At 34.4% G+C, this 18,483-nt stretch overlaps 1 protein-coding gene across 1 annotated transcript in view; it reads left to right on the top strand.

Moving 5' to 3' along the window:
* Window positions 1-18,483, top strand: part of EML5 (echinoderm microtubule associated protein like 5) — an 83,088-nt gene that overhangs the window by 15,550 nt on the left and 49,055 nt on the right. The window contains exons 7-14 of the mRNA XM_010003743.1: window positions 4,492-4,627; window positions 5,384-5,585; window positions 6,666-6,803; window positions 7,561-7,817; window positions 10,472-10,684; window positions 11,922-12,089; window positions 13,953-14,059; window positions 14,440-14,558. Coding sequence (XP_010002045.1) covers window positions 4,492-4,627; window positions 5,384-5,585; window positions 6,666-6,803; window positions 7,561-7,817; window positions 10,472-10,684; window positions 11,922-12,089; window positions 13,953-14,059; window positions 14,440-14,558 — 1,340 coding nt within the window. The remainder of the gene's footprint in view (window positions 1-4,491; window positions 4,628-5,383; window positions 5,586-6,665; window positions 6,804-7,560; window positions 7,818-10,471; window positions 10,685-11,921; window positions 12,090-13,952; window positions 14,060-14,439; window positions 14,559-18,483) is intronic.

The raw sequence follows: 18,483 nt of genomic DNA, 5'->3' as shown, positions 1-18,483 counted from the left end.
CAGGTAACAACTTTAATGCTGGAAAGCAAAATAAGACACAACTTCAGAACTTCATAATAAGCCAAATTATCTGTCTTTTGTCACAGAAATACTAAGAACTGTAGACAGAGGAGGAATTAAGAGGTCCTGGTAACTTCCTTTCTGAGTTTGAGTAGAAGCAAAAAGTTGAAGTCAAATCAGTTGGAACGACTGGAGAATTGGAAGAAGATTAGAGAGTTCACTTAATGTATAAGTAGGAATGAAAAGTAGAAAAAAGGTGGAAATGAGCAGGGGTTAAGAGTAAGCAAGGGCACAGAGTTTATATGCAGGGAGCACTGGATGGCAATGGGAAACTCAAATTCTAGTTCTGCTGATCTTTTCCACATAATAATGAAATTTTAAAAGGGAGAAAGAAAACAGAGAAACATGAAAGTATTTGTAAGTTTATTCACACTGGTAGTACTTCTGGAGTTTATTTGTAGGTAGTAAATCTGGTTCTAGAAAATTTATATATACCTTGAATAAAAATAATCTTTTATTAGATATCTCATTTTTATAGCACTGCAAAGAACAGACCTTAGATTTTTAAATTTATTTTATCATCTTATGTATTCCAAATTCAAAGCAGGCCATGACTATTAATATATATATACACACACACAATATGTTACTTAAATATTAAAACAAAATAGTGTGGTTATTTAAAAACACTATGTTTTGAAGATTCTTGAATGCTATGCCATTTACTTGCATAGTAAATGTACATAAGATGCTTTCTCAGGAGCTAAATTATTTATTTTGAGATAGTCTTTCAGAAGTACACATTAAAGTTGTGTGGATTGATGTCAGAAACTGAGGTTAAATAACAGGCATGAGGTTAAATAACAGGCACTCTGTTGAAACTCCTACACGCCTATGTCAGTTGGCTGAATACTAATTAAATATAGATGGAAACAATATAATGAACTTAAATGAATGGTTTTAAGCTGGTATCATGTACCAACACATGAAGTAATGCAGTATTTTTCTACTACTGCTTAGACTAGTCATGGATTTGAAAGGTAACTGTCCACTTGCTTCAGCCAGTGAGAGGCCTATAGGCACCCATTTAACAGTAATATGCCCATTTTAGAGCTGTTTTATGGGTGATTTGTTAGATATGATGATCAGATATCAGAATAATGGCTCTCTACTGTAAATTTGCTGACAGCAACCTTAAATGTTTGCAGTCCATTTCCTTGCTATGCAGTATATAGTTGTGAGAGACAGTAAATATCCAGTTTATGTGTCGGTTTACATGTTGGCATCAATATCCTGAATTGAATCTAGGATTAAAAATAGTCGCTGGAGTTCTTACTGAACTGGTGTCATGTCTCTGTTCTCCATATTGCTCAGTAGTAGCCAGTTGCTTCTGAAGTTTCCATAGGATCCTTCATGCCTCATCCTAATTATAGCTAACTGCAGTCAAGTGTTTTAGGAATTGCATAGTCAGTTAGCAGGGTGAAGTCAATATAAACAATTGCATTTAGATAAATTAACAACTCATTTTTGCTTTTTGGAAGCAAGACAGATCAATGAGCAATGGAAAACCTGAAACTACTTCACTATTAGAAGCATCTTGGATATAAGCAGTGGCAAAATACTCCTGCAGTAGAGACTGACTTTGTCAAGCTCTTTTTGTACTTCTCCAGCTTTCAGCTATCTTTTTTTTTTCTCTTCTCCTGCTCTGCTCTTCTCTTCTCCTGCTCTGCTCTTCTCTTCTCCTGCTCTGCTCTTCTCTTCTCCTGCTCTGCTCTTCTCTTCTCCTGCTCTGCTCTTCTCTTCTCCTGCTCTGCTCTTCTCTTCTCCTGCTCTGCTCTTCTCTTCTCCTGCTCTGCTCTTCTCTTCTCCTGCTCTTCTCTTCTCTTCTCTTCTCTTCTCTTCTCTTCTCTTCTCTTCTCTTCTCTTCTCTTCTCTTCTCTTCTCTTCTCTTCTCTTCTCTTCTCTTCTCTTCTTTCTTTTTAATTCAGAAGCACAATCAAGCTTTGTTGCTCAGATTATTTGATTGGATCAAACAAATCCAATGCAATAGTTTGTCTCTTGTTACAATAGCTAGAAGGCTATTGACCATCAAGAATCAAATTATGTTAATGACCATTTCAGGCTGAAGGTTTAAGAGAAGAATGAAGTTCCAAAGTTGATTTGCATTAACAATCTTGACTGTTTCTAAAAGGAAAGATTTAATGGAAAAATTATGAGTGGCCAAGCTACCAGAGTAAAGAATCTGTCTTTTCCTCATTAAGTAGGGTCCTAGCAGTTAAATGAAGAGTAGTTAAGCTCAGCTTCCACAAGGTACTTACAGTCCCCATTAATACGGAATCTTTTCCCTAGTTTTCATATAATTCCTCTATTCCAGTGGCACACAGACTGAAATGAGACTGTCCTATTGTGTTTCAAGAGATTGAGCAGGCACAACATCTGCCAAATCTCCTTGACAACCAGTATGTCCTTTTCAAGATAAGGATATTCTGTGAAATGGAAAACAGCTTAATTCTGGATCCATTTGATCTTATCTTCAGAACATTCAGCCAGCTTCCCACATCACCAAATGTCTCATTCTTTTTTTAATAATGACTAATTAAATAATGGATTTCAGAAGGAGTTTATTAAAGAAAAGAGAATAATTCTAGTATCAAGGTTGCTTTCCAAAAAGAGCTTTAAAAGATATGCCAGAACTTGGGCAGAGTTCAGTGCATGGTACAAAATTACCCCAAATTCCTCAAGTCTTTTATTTGCTCAATGACACGAAAAGGTTATTGCAGTAAAACAGACAGACACACATAATAAACATAAATAAACATAGTTGGGGTTGTATTTTCAAAAGTTTCTAGGCTCGTAAAGAAACAGGATTTCCAGGATGTTAGAGATAGTGAGTGTTAGCCTCCTAATCTGTTTATGACTTTAAAATTCCACTACAGTTCTGTTTAGACATGTACCCCTGAAAATATGGCTTGTATCCAAAGACTGAATCCTGAGAATGGACATGACATGTAAAAAAATTTGATTTCTGTCACTCTAGTCTTTCAGCTTTGTTTGTCATTTGACATTCAAGTTATAATAGGTTTTTTTTTTTTTTGTGAAAGCTGAGAGATTTCCTTTTTTCTCAACTTGAAGAACAATAACCTTCTTGCCTGATGACAGAGAAGCAAACACAATCCATATTGCATTATGATTAGTCCATTATTATATTTTCCTTAGTTATAGTATAAGAAGCAAAAATAGCTTGATAGGAGGGAATAATCATGAGTCCCCAGGAATTCTCACAAGCCACAACACTAGATGCTAATTCGTTCTGAAAAGATAGAGCTTCATTTTCCCAACCCCCTCCCCCCAGTCTCTCCTTTGCAAATTGCTTTTGCTTTAGGCGTTAAAGTGCTTTGTTACTGTAAAATTCAGACCCCAAACCAAAGAAACTATTGGATTTTTACATTTACTTCTCTAGAAAACTGAAATTTCAGGACAATATTAGAGCAGATATGTGTCTGTTACTGGCTCTTCTGCCTTTTGGACAGGAGTTCCATAGACAGATTCTCCCTTCCATAGTATTTAATGCTTTCCTGTTTGTTTTTATGTAATTTTTGAATATTAAATATTTTCAATTTCAAATTTATTTATTTATATTTTTTTTACTTCTCTTAAGCCAATGAGCCAGAGTTGCCCTTTCAGTAGCTTTACTTACTGAAATGTGTGAGTGGCTGCTGAAAATAAGACTAGTGAGATATGTAGGTACTTAAAAAAAGGTGTGTCTGCTATTTATATAATGTATCATGTTGGCATGGAATGTAGTGGCTATCTAGATACAGTATCTTAATTTTAATAATAGATGTATGATCCTTGCCTCTTATCCTGAAGAAAACATATGAAGTGAGTTAAAGGAAATGGGTTAGATTTTGTTTCCTGATTTCCACCTTTAAAATAAGAGCTTATAGTGTGTATTTTTGAATGGTGTAAAATATGACTTTTTTTCTTATATTTTGCTGCTAAACTTAAATTTTGAATAAATTGTCCATGGTCTAACATATACAGAAGTCCCAGATATTTGTTGCCCTGTTGCAAAAAAGCTGAGTAATAGCAACAAAGGCCCTGAACCAAGCCTAATGGAGATCAATGGAAATCTTCCTGCTGACATTTATGAGTCAAACCAGGCCCTAAGGCAAAAGAGATATGAAACTAAACTCTTTCTAGAGATAAGAGAGAGCATCACCAGGATGAAAACAGTATTACAACAGTTCTCTTACTGTTTGTCACTGAATGATGATTCTGTTTGTTTTGAGTTTGTTTTCTTTTTGACTCATTCATGTTTAATGCTTGTATTAGTTGCTTATGCTTACACTATTTTCAACAGCTTAACAGATTTTTTTTCCTACTTTCGGCAGGGAGACTAGCAATACCAATATGGACAAGACTTCCACTTTCTGTATTGGTATCTAGAATCTGTGTATATTGTTAAAAATATCCTCATTCTTTCTTCAGGCAGGAATTTTCAGCATGAATGCATGCGAAGAGGGGTTTGCCACTGGTGGCCGGGATGGCTGTGTTCGCTTGTGGGACTTAAATTTTAAACCAATTACTGTGATTGATCTCAGGGAAACAGACCAGGGATATAAAGGTAAAAAGAAGTTTGTTACTTCTAATATGCCAATAAGGTAGGAAATTTACCAGTGAAGAATTTACCTTTTGAAGAAGGCTTAAAAAACCCAAAAAGGTTGTTTCATGTATGTTACTGTGAGCTATTTGCTAGAAAAGGAATTTGATCATGCCCACTAGGATGAAGGTCACATAGTCCTTCAAAATCACTGTAAAACCTACTATGAAATAGTATGGGTCAAGTCTGTCAAGGTCCCTCTGGATGGCATCCCTTCCCTCCAGCATGTTGGCCACATGCTTTAGGGGAAGCATCTCAAGAAAGCTGGGGAGAAATGGGGTTTTTGTCTATGTAACTGATGTTCAACTGATGCTTCTGTCATTTAGAAAGTTTAGGTTCATCTAGCTAGTACTAAGGTCCATGGTTTGATCATAAATTGTTAATTGATATTGTCTGCTACTTTCATTAAAATCTAAAGACATTAAACACATGGTTTCAGATGCAATTGTCAGTATTATCTTTCTTTGTCAGAGATCTTCTAATATAAGGACTTCAGTAAAAAAGGCTCAGATTTTATTTTAGAATCTTTGTAATACCAAGCTTGAAAAATTACTATTTCAAGGGCACTATGTGTCGTATGATATAGATAAAGGGGTGAATAAGGGAATATATGGATACTTCTCAACATTTTTATTTTTTTTTAATGTTTTGTCACATACTGTGTTACCTTTGTTTCACCAATTCTCAGGATGTATCTCTCAGAAACCATCTCTTCTGCAGGTCTGTCTGTAAGAAGTGTTTGCTGGAGAGGAGACCATATCCTCGTCGGGACACAAGATAGTGAAATTTTTGAAATTGTGGTGCATGAGCGTAATAAGCCTTTCCTGATAATGCAGGGGCACTGTGAAGGAGAGCTGTGGGCTTTGGCTGTTCATCCTACAAAGCCACTAGCGATGACTGGGAGTGATGATCGATCAGTCAGGTTAAATCTTGTTTGATTTTTCCTTTAACTGCATATAGTTTTATGCAAGCAGCTCATTTTGTAGGCAACCTGGTTGCAATGTATACATTTTAAAGGTATTAAAATGAGGCCTCAAAGTGCTTCGGAAGCAGTTAAGCTGTGAATGAAACTAATGGTCTCCGGTAATAAAATACAGTGGAAATGTATATTTCAAAATGTACAAAATTTGACCAAATTTCACTTAGCCTGGCATTAAGCATTTCTTTTCAGGAGTTATGTTAGGCATTCACAGGTTCCAGTGAAAATGAAACAAAGTAATAAAAGCTCACAATTTTTGTTCATATTGTGTTTACTGCAAATTAACCTTTAGCTTAGGAGTTTCATCAGATTTAATGTATGCATAGTAAATAGAATCTATATGCTGAGAACACAGTAAATTGCTCCCTTTCACACATGTTGTTTTTTTTTTGGTGAAAACCAGCTTTTATCTTCTTTATTTTGTTTTCTTTCATTGAAATTAACTGTGCTGGCATTTTTGAGCAATAGCTCGAGTAATATGGTTAAGTAAAACAGTAGTTGATCTATGAAAATTGAAATAATGCTCTAGAATTCCAGATATATTGTGTAAACAGTAGATATTGTAATGTATCTTGTAGTAAAAAATAACTTGCTATCATATTACCTAGTTATATGTAAGCAGTTATGAATAATGACTTGTTAATAGGAAAGGACATATTCACTGAGCAGTCTTTAATAGGTCTTCAGTGTGTTCTTGGCTAAATGATTAACAAAATAGTGGTATTTTCAGAATGATCTGAAAATATGTATTGTCGTACTTTGTCATTCTTTTTATATTCAGAAAGTAAAACTAAATTAGTGTGTCCCTGCATTTTCTCAGTGGATACTTTCTTGCTCTTATAAATGTAAGGATATTCTTTGCTAGGTGCAGAATTCACACTTTCATCTTAGATTTTCTTGTGGAAAATTATTTTTAAATAGGACACTACAACTTCCAGTGTTCCACAGAAATTGTGTGCTTCTTTCTATCTGTGACATAGCTACAAACCTTTTCTTACATTTGTAATTTTTACTTAATTTTAGAATTTGGAGTTTAATAGACCATGCTCTGATTGCCCGGTGCAATATGGAGGAACCCATTCGCTGTGCTGCCGTTAGTACTGATGGAATCCATCTGGCTCTTGGGATGAAGGATGGCTCTTTCACTGTGCTTCGAGTCAGGTATGTGACAAAAATTAAAAATAGATACATTATTAACTCTTTCAAGCCTATTGTCTAATTAGTTTCATAAATTGTGTGTAGATTGACACTGCAGTGGCCATACATGAGAAGATGGCTTACATTTGTGTTTTAAATTACTCAGTTTGAGGATGCTCAGGTTTTTTAAATGCTTCTGCTACATGTGTTCATGTTGTTCTATAGCAACACATTTGAAAAAGTATATTGATCTATTAGCAAAGAGTGGCAGTGTTGTAGGGAGTCTTTTACTTTAGGTTTTAGCTTTATAAAATATTATTGAATTACTAGGAAATAAGTTTTGATTGCTTCCTGAATTGTTTTCGTTTGTTGGAATGCTGCTGTCAGCACATCACACGTACCAAAACAGTGCTGCCTCTTTGCTGTGATCCCACAGTTTTAAAGGGAAAATGAGACGTGTGTTTCATATCACTGAAGTTTTCTTCCCTGAGTGAATAATGATCTCGTGATATCCCTGATTAATTTTTTTGTGGATCAAGCTTAAACAGTTCCTTTTGTTTGCTCTGTCTCAGCTCAGTGCAACAGCTTCTTATCTCACTATTCCTTCTCTTTTTGTGGCCTTGAAGCCCTACCCAGCTCTAAAAATAGCAATGTTGTGTTTGCACATATGGTATTAAAGTTCACCCTGTCATTTCACAGTTTTGTCCTTTTTTTAAACTGGGAACTTGACAGTATGATAAGGCTCTTCTATACTTATGACGTGCTTTCTTTCATACTACAGAGATATGACTGAGGTTGTTCATATCAAAGACAGGAAAGAAGCTATTCATGAACTGAAATATTCACCAGATGGGAATTTCCTAGCTGTTGGTTCCAATGACAGCTCTGTGGATATATATGGTGTTGTTCAGCGATACAAGAAAATTGGGGAATGTATTGGATCTTTAAGTTTCATCACCCATATGGATTGGTCTTCGGACAGTAAATACTTACAGACCAATGATGGCAATGGGAAGAGACTTTTTTATAGGATGCCAAGTAAGATTCTGAGTTGCCTTTATGATATTTGTTAGTTAATAAAGAAAGCATATGTAATAGTTTTGTAAAAACAGTCCAAGTAGATATAGTTCAGAACACTGATATATATATATTTTTTCCTACGTTCGTGCAAGTATTTGCTGTATTTGAATAAGTACAGCATTTTATGGCAAAATTACTTAAACATTTCTAACCTTATATAGCTACTCTTCTTGATAATGTTTCCTTTCATGGTAGAGATGCTGGCTTATAATTTATTTCATTTATCAAAACTAAGTATTTTCTCCCACCTTTTTAAAAAAAAAATACTACATTCAAATTCAAATTTTCAATATCTTAATAGTTTTGTACTTATTTAGCTTGGATATTAAATAGATTATTATTTGCTTACACTGTATGTTTTCAAAAATGTGTGGAAAAATCAATATGTTTCATCTTGGAAGAGTCATTTGGTTTTCTAGAACTATGTTTGCAGAACTGTCAAATTTAACTTAAAGAGCTTTTATGGTGATTAACTTGTAATCGATAGAAACAATTAGAATCCAAATTAATTTGGAAGTATAATGGGATTAGGTAACTGTAGAGAAAGTAAGAATACTTGATATAAGAATGCCAGAATGTTAGAAATTACTCACTGAAAACAAAATAAATATTGAAGCTGTGGTACATCTGTAATTCAATCACATAGCCTTCAAAAGGAAAAAAAATGTAAAAATGAAATTTGGCTGGGCAGTCTACTGATAATGCAAGTTCAAATATGTCTTTTCTCTTTTATGGCAGGGGGCTAATAAAGAAAATTAGTATATTACGTAATATTAAAAGTTAGTTTTCAGATGCAAAGTTTATGACAACCCCTTTATTGTAAATATTTTCAAGACAGCACTGGCTTGAAAACTTGACTGAACTGTCCCTTATTCTTGGAACAGTTTTCATCAAGGCAGTCCCTTCTGCAGAGGACATCTGTACATATTATGTATACCTTAAAGCTTCAAATTCAGGTAGTACTGAGTACAAGATGTCAAGGGCAGTGTTTGTCAAAAGGTTTGATTTGTTTCTTTTGTCTGTATACACTTTTTACATAATATAATTCTATATTTTTCCCTCTCATCATATTTGCAGTAAGTATTTACTATCATCACCGCTTAATATATTGTCCCTTCATTTTTTATACAATATTTATGCTTTGCATTGTACATTATTCATAGCTCTGTGGAGCTTTTTGTGACTGTCTTTGATGAAGCATCTAATTAATTCTATGCACAAGTCTGATTTTGTGCACTGAATTAGACAGGAGATATGTAAGAAAAGATACTGAGAATTAGGCTGTAACAAACAAGTACACACAGGAGGAGTTACAATTGGAAGTTATATAAACAGCTTTCTGCCTGGATTTTCTTGATGTCCTAGAATGTGGGGTTTAAAAGCCATGTTTATGAAAAAAGTTTAGCAAAGTCAGGGGAAATTAGAGGAATCTCCTACATATTTTAAAATAACGACCAGAATCTTTTAACACTTGAAATTCTACTATAAAAGAGTGAGGAACTTACAGTTGCCTAAAACAAGATCTATAGGATTTAGTCATGGATATAACCAGTCTTAGTACTCATCTTTTACATGGATTAGGGATTGAAAGAGATTAAAAGATAAACCTTGTCAAAGGGTGCAGTTACTTCATCAGATCTGAAGGATCTTCAAACAGGGCACTTGGGTTTCTTTCCATTTTTTGGAGGGGTGTATTTTCCTCAAGTGTGTGTGGAGGGTTGGCATTTTTTTTAAGTCTTCCTTTCTGATTTATTTGTCATGTTGCTTTATCTTTTCTCTAAGGCTGTTCTTTACTCTGTTTATTCCAGTCCACTAGAATTCTCTCTTGCCCTATCCCTCTGCTGAAAACTTACTTCCTGGCCATTTCCTGCTACGTCCCTTCCCCTCCTATCCCTTCCCCTCCCTTCCCCTCCCACTAGTCAGAGATCTGTTAACAATAAGAAAACAGGAAAAAACCCAGCCCAGTTGCCTTCAGTTTCATTACCACTCAAGACTGAAAGGTGAATTGTTGGCAGTGTCCTGCTCAGGTTCAGCACTGCCTTACAACTGCTACATTGGCCTTAATTCTTCTTGTCTTGCTTCTGCTCCTGGATGGTCCCGAATACACAGTATTTGTTAAATCAGCCCTTGATCTGACTCAGTACTTAAGCTCTTACATGAAACTTTGTGAGATTGGAACAACCTTATCTGAAATAAAATAATAACGATCTAAGCACAAAATTGGTGGGTTTTGTAAATTAGAGTAGGCAGAGTTTTTCAGTTTTACTTTCAATAATCCTGGTTCTTAAAATAGTTCAGCAACACAATTTTTTTCAAACTTTACTTGAGAATGGCTACGTGTATTTTTTTATAAACACTTAAAAATAACACAGCCTCAAGAAGGTAGCAAGAAATAATAACTCCAAAATACCATCTTCTTTTAAGTAGTCTGGAGAAGCCTTAATACTGATACTGTTGGTCATAACAGACAATATTAGATTAGGACAATTTTAGAAGTCAGTTTTTAATTCTGTCTCACTTGGATTTGATTTCAGGAGAATTTAAAAATACTTTACAGTGTTTCAAATTATGTACGTGAATATTGAAAAATAGCTCTTTTTTTTTGTTCTTAGGTGGAAAAGAAGTAACAAACAAGGAGGAATTAAAAGGCATTCAGTGGGCAACGTGGACCTGTGTTTCTGGTGTTGAAGTTAATGGAATCTGGCCGAAATATTCAGATATAAATGATATAAATTCTGTGGATGCAAATTTTATTGGGCAAGTTATGGTTACAGCTGACGATTATGGAATAGTAAAGCTCTTTCGATATCCATGCCTAAGAAAAGGTAATATTTTAGGTTCAATTATAAACTTTTTTTTTTAAGTTTTGGTTTTTCAAGTAAAAGGTTATAGAAAACTGTTTTCTGAAAAATTCTATAAATGGCAAATATTTATTCATAGTATTTTGAGGTTAAAGGTGGAAAACAATAATAGGCTGGTGTTTTTATAACTGTATTAGTATTTTATTTGCCTTTTAATGGGATAATATAAAGTTTTACACATATTTTATTTTGTAAAATAGTTTTATTTAGTTTGATTTTTTAATAGAATTTTGTGAGGTGACGTAATATCTACCCATTTATGAGGTACTTAAAGTATTTCACCTTGGTCTTCAAATAGTTTTCTTCCTTCCTCTGGATCTGTGATGGAGGTTTGGGCTATGAACTAGAAAAAGTAAATTCACTAAAGAATTAAAGGATATAAATAAGTGAACAGCAAATTGGATCTGTACTCAGAGTATGCCACTGTATGCTTTTTGAACTTTAAAAAGTTTTCCAACAGGTTTTTCCTCAAAATTTTACTAGCAATAAGGACAAATCTCATGAAAATCGTAAAACTGAAGCTTAAATCAAGGTTTTTGCTAGAATTATAAAACTGAAGAAAAGGCAACAGAATCTGTTTAGTGAAGTGCTGTTATGAACTTTTTAGTGAGTGATTATGTTGTAATTATGTGGTAGTCACTAAAAATGTTAACTTGATATAGTTAGACTACTCCTACCACTGGTGCTAATACTGCTAATAAAGGTGTGAGAATATGAATTACTGGAAGTGCTTAGCACTCAGATTGCACGAAGAATGGGAACTAGTGCTATAAGCGCACATACGGGGATATTTTCACAGAGCTAAATATACATAATTTAACGTTTCAATAACTGCATCTTTTCAATGTAGAAATAACAATTGGAAAAATATTTATTTATAAAAATAAAATAAAATTAATACAGTAAAAAAACCCTGCTTTTAGTACATCTCATGCAGCACTGTCATGTGTCTTCCCTTTTTGTATTTGACTTGTTAAAAGATACTATATCCTAGAATTCAAATTTAAAAATTTATCTTAAAGACAGATTAAAATCTGGGAATAATGCAAGAAGTTGCTGCTATTAGTTAAAATATCACTAGTAATTAGAATGTCTTAATTAAACTATTACTTTTTATAAGACTACCTTGATACGTTTTCCGAAGGTGCTTTTGAAACATTTATTCCAGATATACTGAATGAGATTTTTATTCTTGTCCTAGGAGCAAAGTTTAAAAAATATCTTGGTCATTCTGCTCATGTGACCAATGTCAGATGGTCGCATGATCACCAGTGGGTTGTTTCCATTGGGGGAGCTGATCATTCTGTCTTTCAGTGGAAATTCATCCCTGACCGAAAGCTGAAGGATTCTCTTCATATAGCACCCCAAGGTCAGTACCTTACTAAAAAAAGAAAAGGGGTGTGAGGAGGAGGGGGCTAAAAGAGAAGTAAAATTATTTGGTGCGAGTATAGAAATAGATATTCAGAATTGTCAGTCTGTACAAAATTTTTGTTCTTTAAATTTTGCAGCTGCATGAGGTTTTGATAGCATTTCCTAATATTTGCCTGTACCCTGTGTGTTCAGTCTAGCAAATTTGTGAAAAACTTCACCACTGTGTTCCCCATGCAAAGGGAAAGTTTGAAAGTTTGGGTCATAGATATGAGTTTTTGAATTCTGTATATATCATCCTTCACTAAACTGACAGCATTCAGTGCCCAGATGTCACTGGAAAACATAGATATATATATAGATAGATAGATATAGATCGATCTATCTATACTAATTTGATTAAAATTTTGAAGTATTTATATGATAATTTAAGTATTGCAATGGATTAATTTTATTTTTTTAAAGCAGACAAGAGGTGTTTAATTCTTGAAAAAAAATGTAGATCAAGTTTCTACCAGTGACTAATACAGCGATTATTCTCATGACTGAGTTTGACAAAATAAAATATTTTGTTGAGTCCCTCACTTGGGAATTCTTAGACAAATCTGGAGAGTCCTGTGGGGAAATAAGGTAGAGTTACCATGAAATAGGCTGTTTCACCCTTTGGTTGCTAAGATCAGATGAAGATGTATCAGTATGGACACAGCTAACACGTAGATTAATGCTGATTCAGTGCTGGCCTTGTCAGTGCCTGATGCAGAAATAAGCAACAATTCTCTTCCTCCCCTTGATGAAGCTTCCAAAAAACCTTTAACTGGCTGGATGCTTCATTGTATAGATTCTTTTTCAACTAATTTCCCATTACCCAAATTTCTCATTAGCTGCTGCTTCCAAACATAGAAGTTCTAAAGTTCTATTTAGATTCCTTGTTCCTGGATATGTAACCTTAGTTTTGGCTGCCAGTATGTGCAACATACATCTGTTTTGTCACACTATTGATAAATGCCCTATTGATGGCTTTTCTAGCTCCATAATCTGCTACCTTTTTTGGTAGCAATGTTATTTTTCTCTATATGGCTGATAAAAATGTTAAACTTCAAAGATTGGTCTTTATTGCATATTTCTAGAAACATTTCTTACTAAGTGATGATTCTTTCTTTGCAATTACACTTTGAGATCTTTTAAAATCCATTTGTGTTCTAGACTGATTTTATCTTGTTTTTCAGTTAAAAAAAATTGCAACATCCAATCAAAGATTGCAGAAAGATCCAGATATATTATCATCTATTAGTCAGGACATTCATTTCAGCTTCTGTTGAAATGAAATTCTGTGTTACAATATTATTTGGCTTTTCCTAGATGTAAAGCAGAAACTTTAATTGGCTACTGTTTTTCTCCACAGTCAACAAAAATTTTACCACTTCCTTCCCATATATTATTTTTCTTTTCCTAATCTATCTGAAGAATTGCAACTTACATCAATGGCTCACCTAACCATAAGTTTCACTTTGGAGCTCTTTAATGTCTCTTGTTAGTTTTCTGCAAGTCTTATCTGCTTTGTACTCATTACTCCATTCTCTTCTTTCTTGCTTTCCTCCTAACATTAATGATGATGAAATAATTGTAGTGGATGAGAACTAACTCATTCTCAGAAACAAACAAAAAAATTATCATGCTTAGGAGTTGGCTTATTTCTACTGTATCAGCAGAATTGATCCTGTCAGCCTGTCAATTATTAGCACTTTATGTTGTAGTTAATATAAGCATTGATTATCGAATCAGAAACATGAAGCAGTTACTTTAAACACTTTCTGGTTTGTAATTTAGGTTACTTCAATTTCTGTTTCTGTTTTCCTGCTGGCAGAGAGTCTGGTTGATTCTAATAGTGATGAATCAGATTCAGATCAGTCTGATGTTCCAGAGCTGGACTCTGAAATTGAACAAGAGACACAAATCACCTATCGTCGACAGGTAAAAATTATTGTTTTAATGGCAGCTGGAATGCTTCCCAGGGTGTAAAATGGTCTTTTATGAAGAAATCTGAAAACTGGGGAGACTGAGAGCTGAGCAGGAACTGACCAAAACCTTTAGAATTGTTACTATCTGATGCATTTAAAATATTAAAATCCAATAATGAAAAATAATTATTACATGTGTTCCTAACATGTTCTATAAGAGTTTTGGTTAGAATTTAGAAACAAGTTGCACTATACAACAACTACCTACGGTTACCCAAGAGTTTTTTCACTGGTGTCTGTGTAACATTTTTAGGAGATGATAACTGTTTCTGAATTCTCAGAAACATGCTTTTCCTGTAGAATCTCTTCATTTAAGTGTGCTCTTTCTTGAAGGTTTACAAAGAAGATCTACCTCAACTTAAAGAACAATGCAAAGAAAAAAGAAAAAGTGCAGCTTCCAAGAGACGAGAGCGAGCTCCAGGGAACAGCATAAGATTACATTTTGTTCATGGGTATGAAAACTAGGATTCTTTAAAGTATGCAAGCAGATTGTTTGTGTTTTGTATGTTGATATTTATAATTTAATAATCTGATGAATGAGTTTTAGGTCAATTGCTTTGTGATTTACTGTTTTTATTTATTTCTATAAAGATACATTTACACTAAATTAATAGAAAGCTTTGTTGCCAGGCTAGACTAATTCTGAACAGGAATTCTGAAGTGAATTTGCACTGACACTTTAGCTGATACTTATTATTTGAATAGAAGTGACTAAATATAATATATGGCTGTAATCCATATTTTTCAGTGTCTGGAAAGTAATGGTTCTCTTTGATGTATTATTTTGAAAGCTATGGCAGGAACTTGGTGTAGCTGAAGATGATTGGGGTTCTGTACGAAGTGGTGTTTCTATCAGTGTTTTATTAAACAAAAAAATCTATAAACTGTGCTTAGTCTGAAACAATTTACATATTCCCCTGTTAGTTTAAGAATTAAATTTAGTGCTTAATAGATCATGGAATTGTGTTTAAAATTCAGTTTCATTTTCTTTTTGGTGCTGATTTGAGTAACAAAATTACTTTGAGATGCACCCTTGAAGTCTTATTATTTCATCTTTAGGATAGTAGTCACCCATAACTCTTCTTAAGTGAACCCTTTTCCATCAGGACAAAGATAATGGTGTTTTAAAGCAAACTGGCTGTAGACGTTCCTACATTAGAATAATGATCACAAATATAAATCCCTTTGGTACAAAGCAAAACCAAAGCCTTTATTAGATTAAAGCATTGGAAATCAGGTTGTATCGTGTTTTGCTTTCAAAAGATATCTCTTTGCAGAAATGCAACTTCATTTTAGAGATAACTAAATGCACAACTAGGTCACTGCTGCTGTCTGTTTATAATGACACTTGAACAATTTTAGAAGGACTCCACATGGAATGCTTAGTATATTAATTGGCTGAGAATAGTTAATCATTCAATTCAACAATTCTGTCTGTAGAAGACATGGAATCTGAAGAATAGCTTTGGAAATACTGACAACTGGGAAGCTTGCTACAGAGTTCTTTTTTTATTTCTGTTTTTGAGGCTCCAGAATTCTCAGTTGAAGATTTTTGTATCTCTGTAGAAAATGCATCAAGGTGGGTAGTTGTATGTAGACTTTAAAATTTGTTTAAGAATCAAACCAAATGATCCTGAAGAAGATGTAGCACAAACAAGGGCCCTGGATCTTTGGGATTATTGTTATTTCCTTCACAACAGAAGTGAAGCTTGACCAGAATATCCAGGAATGACCAGAAGTAGAATGTCCAGTTGAGTTCTGTCTGGTTACCCAATGGGCATCAAGGAAACTAATGAAGAATCCATGCTGAACAACAGATTTTTCTCAATGTCCAGGCTGTTAACTTTAAAGTGACCCACATCCAAGTGAGTAATAGGCATATTCTCTGATTCAGGAGGTCTGCTTTGCTTCATCTTTCTTTAGCTACAATGGAAATGTCTTGGATGTTCCTTGGAAGTGTAAAAGTGGTGCTTTTTTGAACGAGGGCAATAGGGAGCTATTTTTCCTTTCTTTGTTTTTGAGCACGTTGGTGTGTTTTGAATTTGTCAACTGCCTTGAAAGATCAACTTTTTTAAGTCTCTTAATAAACTATAAGAAAGCTTGTACACCTCTGGTTACTTCCTATTTTGGAAGGGGATAAAAACAATTCTGATTACATGAGCCAGCGGCTGACAAATATGAATGAGAAAGCAACTTCTGTAAACAGGTTAATCTTGTAAGTTTGTCTTTCTCAAAGAAATGGTGCAATCATGATCAGAAACATGATTAAAGCAGTATATGAGTTTGGCCTCTTTTTGACCCTTCTTGTATTTTTTTTTCTGCCATGTCTTTGGCAGTGGTGGTGGTGGTTCAGAAACAGAAAAGACAGACCTTTTGTGATATTCAGAGGAACCACTTTCTTGTACTAAATGCATGTAATGCTCTCTTTGTGCTGGTAGGGAATAAGGATGTATATGTAAAACTTATGTACTGTATTTTCTCAAAGCTAGTGCTGCTGATCTCACAAGAATGAAATTTTTATTTTTTTTTAATATTCAAAGGGTTTAAGCAAAGTCTAGCTTGAGTTGCAAGATACTCATTCATTGAACTGACCTTATCATAAGATTAAAATCAGTTACGCTTTCAAGATTACATGGGATTTCTCATGCTCTTAAATGAGAGTCTTATGACACCTTGCGTGGATTCCTGCCAGAAGGTTACAAATACCAACAAGAATCATCCAAAGGGAGTAGGCTGTGAGTGGGTCCTGTTGAGAAAACGCTATTGCCATGAAAAGTATTTCTACCTTTGTGCTAAAGACTCTGACCTCAACTGTTCTTATGTTTGACATCTGGTTCTTCTGGAGATTTTTGGGGGACGGTTGTGCTACATTCCAAAACTTCCTTTGAAAAGTAACCTGCAAATTTTGAAGCACAGCATCAGACAAACTATGGACATTGATTCTTTTCCGAGTTTGAGAAGTTGGCCCTTAGTTATCTACAGATGTGTAACTTGCAACTGTGAGAGGGATCTAATTTCAAGTTAAAGAACTTACAGTTGTGTGCCTATAAGTAGGTGGTTTTATATGTGTTCCTAAATTTCTTTCACAGTCAGTGGAGATCCAGGCAGTAGTCAGTGGAGCATAAGGAGTGTTTTGTGTCAGGTAAAATGAAATGCTGACTGGTTGGTCAACTGAGTAGCCCTGAAGGTTTCATTGACTGTATCAGCTAGAATACTCTTGATTAACATATAGGTGTTAATGTATCTAATGCACATGTGAACACCTATGTTTACAAGTCTTAATCTCAAGCTGAATCCAGTGTCTGCTCTTCAGGACCTTGGTAATGGCAATTTATTTTTTTTTTCTTAGACAGCACTGAGTTAGCTGTCTTTTCTTCTGAAGGTTACTGTCATAATTAACTCGGATCAGTCTTGGGCTGTTGGCTGGATTAGCTGTTGTTGAAGACCACTTGAAAATATCTACTACTGCAGAATGCAAGCGTTATGTTTATTGTGCCTTGTTACGTATTATCCAATAACTATGATGCAGAATTTACTTTCATTATTGCTTAGTTTCTAGTTGCTAACCAAGATGCATTGTAATTTACTTCTGTATTTTGTTTTCTGCATGTGAAGAAATTTTTTCTCCTCATTATTTTTCTGAGATTAGTAAATCATCCTAATTCTAAATTGTGTTAATAATATGGAGATGTAACTGTTTTGGAAATATGTAGCATATTCTCAGGGAATGATCTACATGGAAAAGTGCTCCTTTTGATCTCTGCTTCAACTGTCTAAGCTAATCACTTTATCCTTCTGGAGAAAAGTTAATAAACTAGCATGTGGGAAAGATGAGATGTGTCTAACTAGGTTATGAAATGTCTTTATTTACGCTGCTTGTTTTGACAAAATGCTTTTTATTTTAATTCTGAACAATCAATTATAGAGCTAACTTTTTGTAATAACTGGAAGAAGTAAACTGAAACCCACACTTGTTTTGGGTAGTCCTGTGATATATGGCATTAAGATACTTAGCTTTGCTGTGCTTAACTTCAGATATATAGGCAAGAGCTGGGAAAATTCTGAATTTTTGGGTTGCAGGTAGAAAGATCTGAGACCTTTTTACTGTCTTAATGCTTTTCACTTCTATAGGTGACTGCTAAACTTGTAAGAAATTGCTCAATGTCTAGTATTTCTAAACCATTATTTCTTTTAGCATACAAATTTTCAAAGCTGTTTTTAAAAGTATTATCATTTTGGGTGTATATTCAGCATTTGGGTGTATATCCTGCACTTGCAGAGGAAATCCAGTGTTTTTAAGAGAGCCACAGTACAGAGTGAAGCACAGGAAAAATATTTTCTTCCTTCCTGCCTTCCTTCCTTCCTGCCTTCCTTCCT

This window comes from Chaetura pelagica, unplaced genomic scaffold (genome assembly GCF_000747805.2).
Source record: "Chaetura pelagica isolate M959 unplaced genomic scaffold, ChaPel_1.0 scaffold48, whole genome shotgun sequence".
Classification (NCBI taxonomy): domain Eukaryota; kingdom Metazoa; phylum Chordata; class Aves; order Apodiformes; family Apodidae; genus Chaetura; species Chaetura pelagica.
The sequence above is the reverse complement of the archived record's forward strand: the minus strand, read 5'-3'. Positions and strand labels throughout refer to the sequence as shown.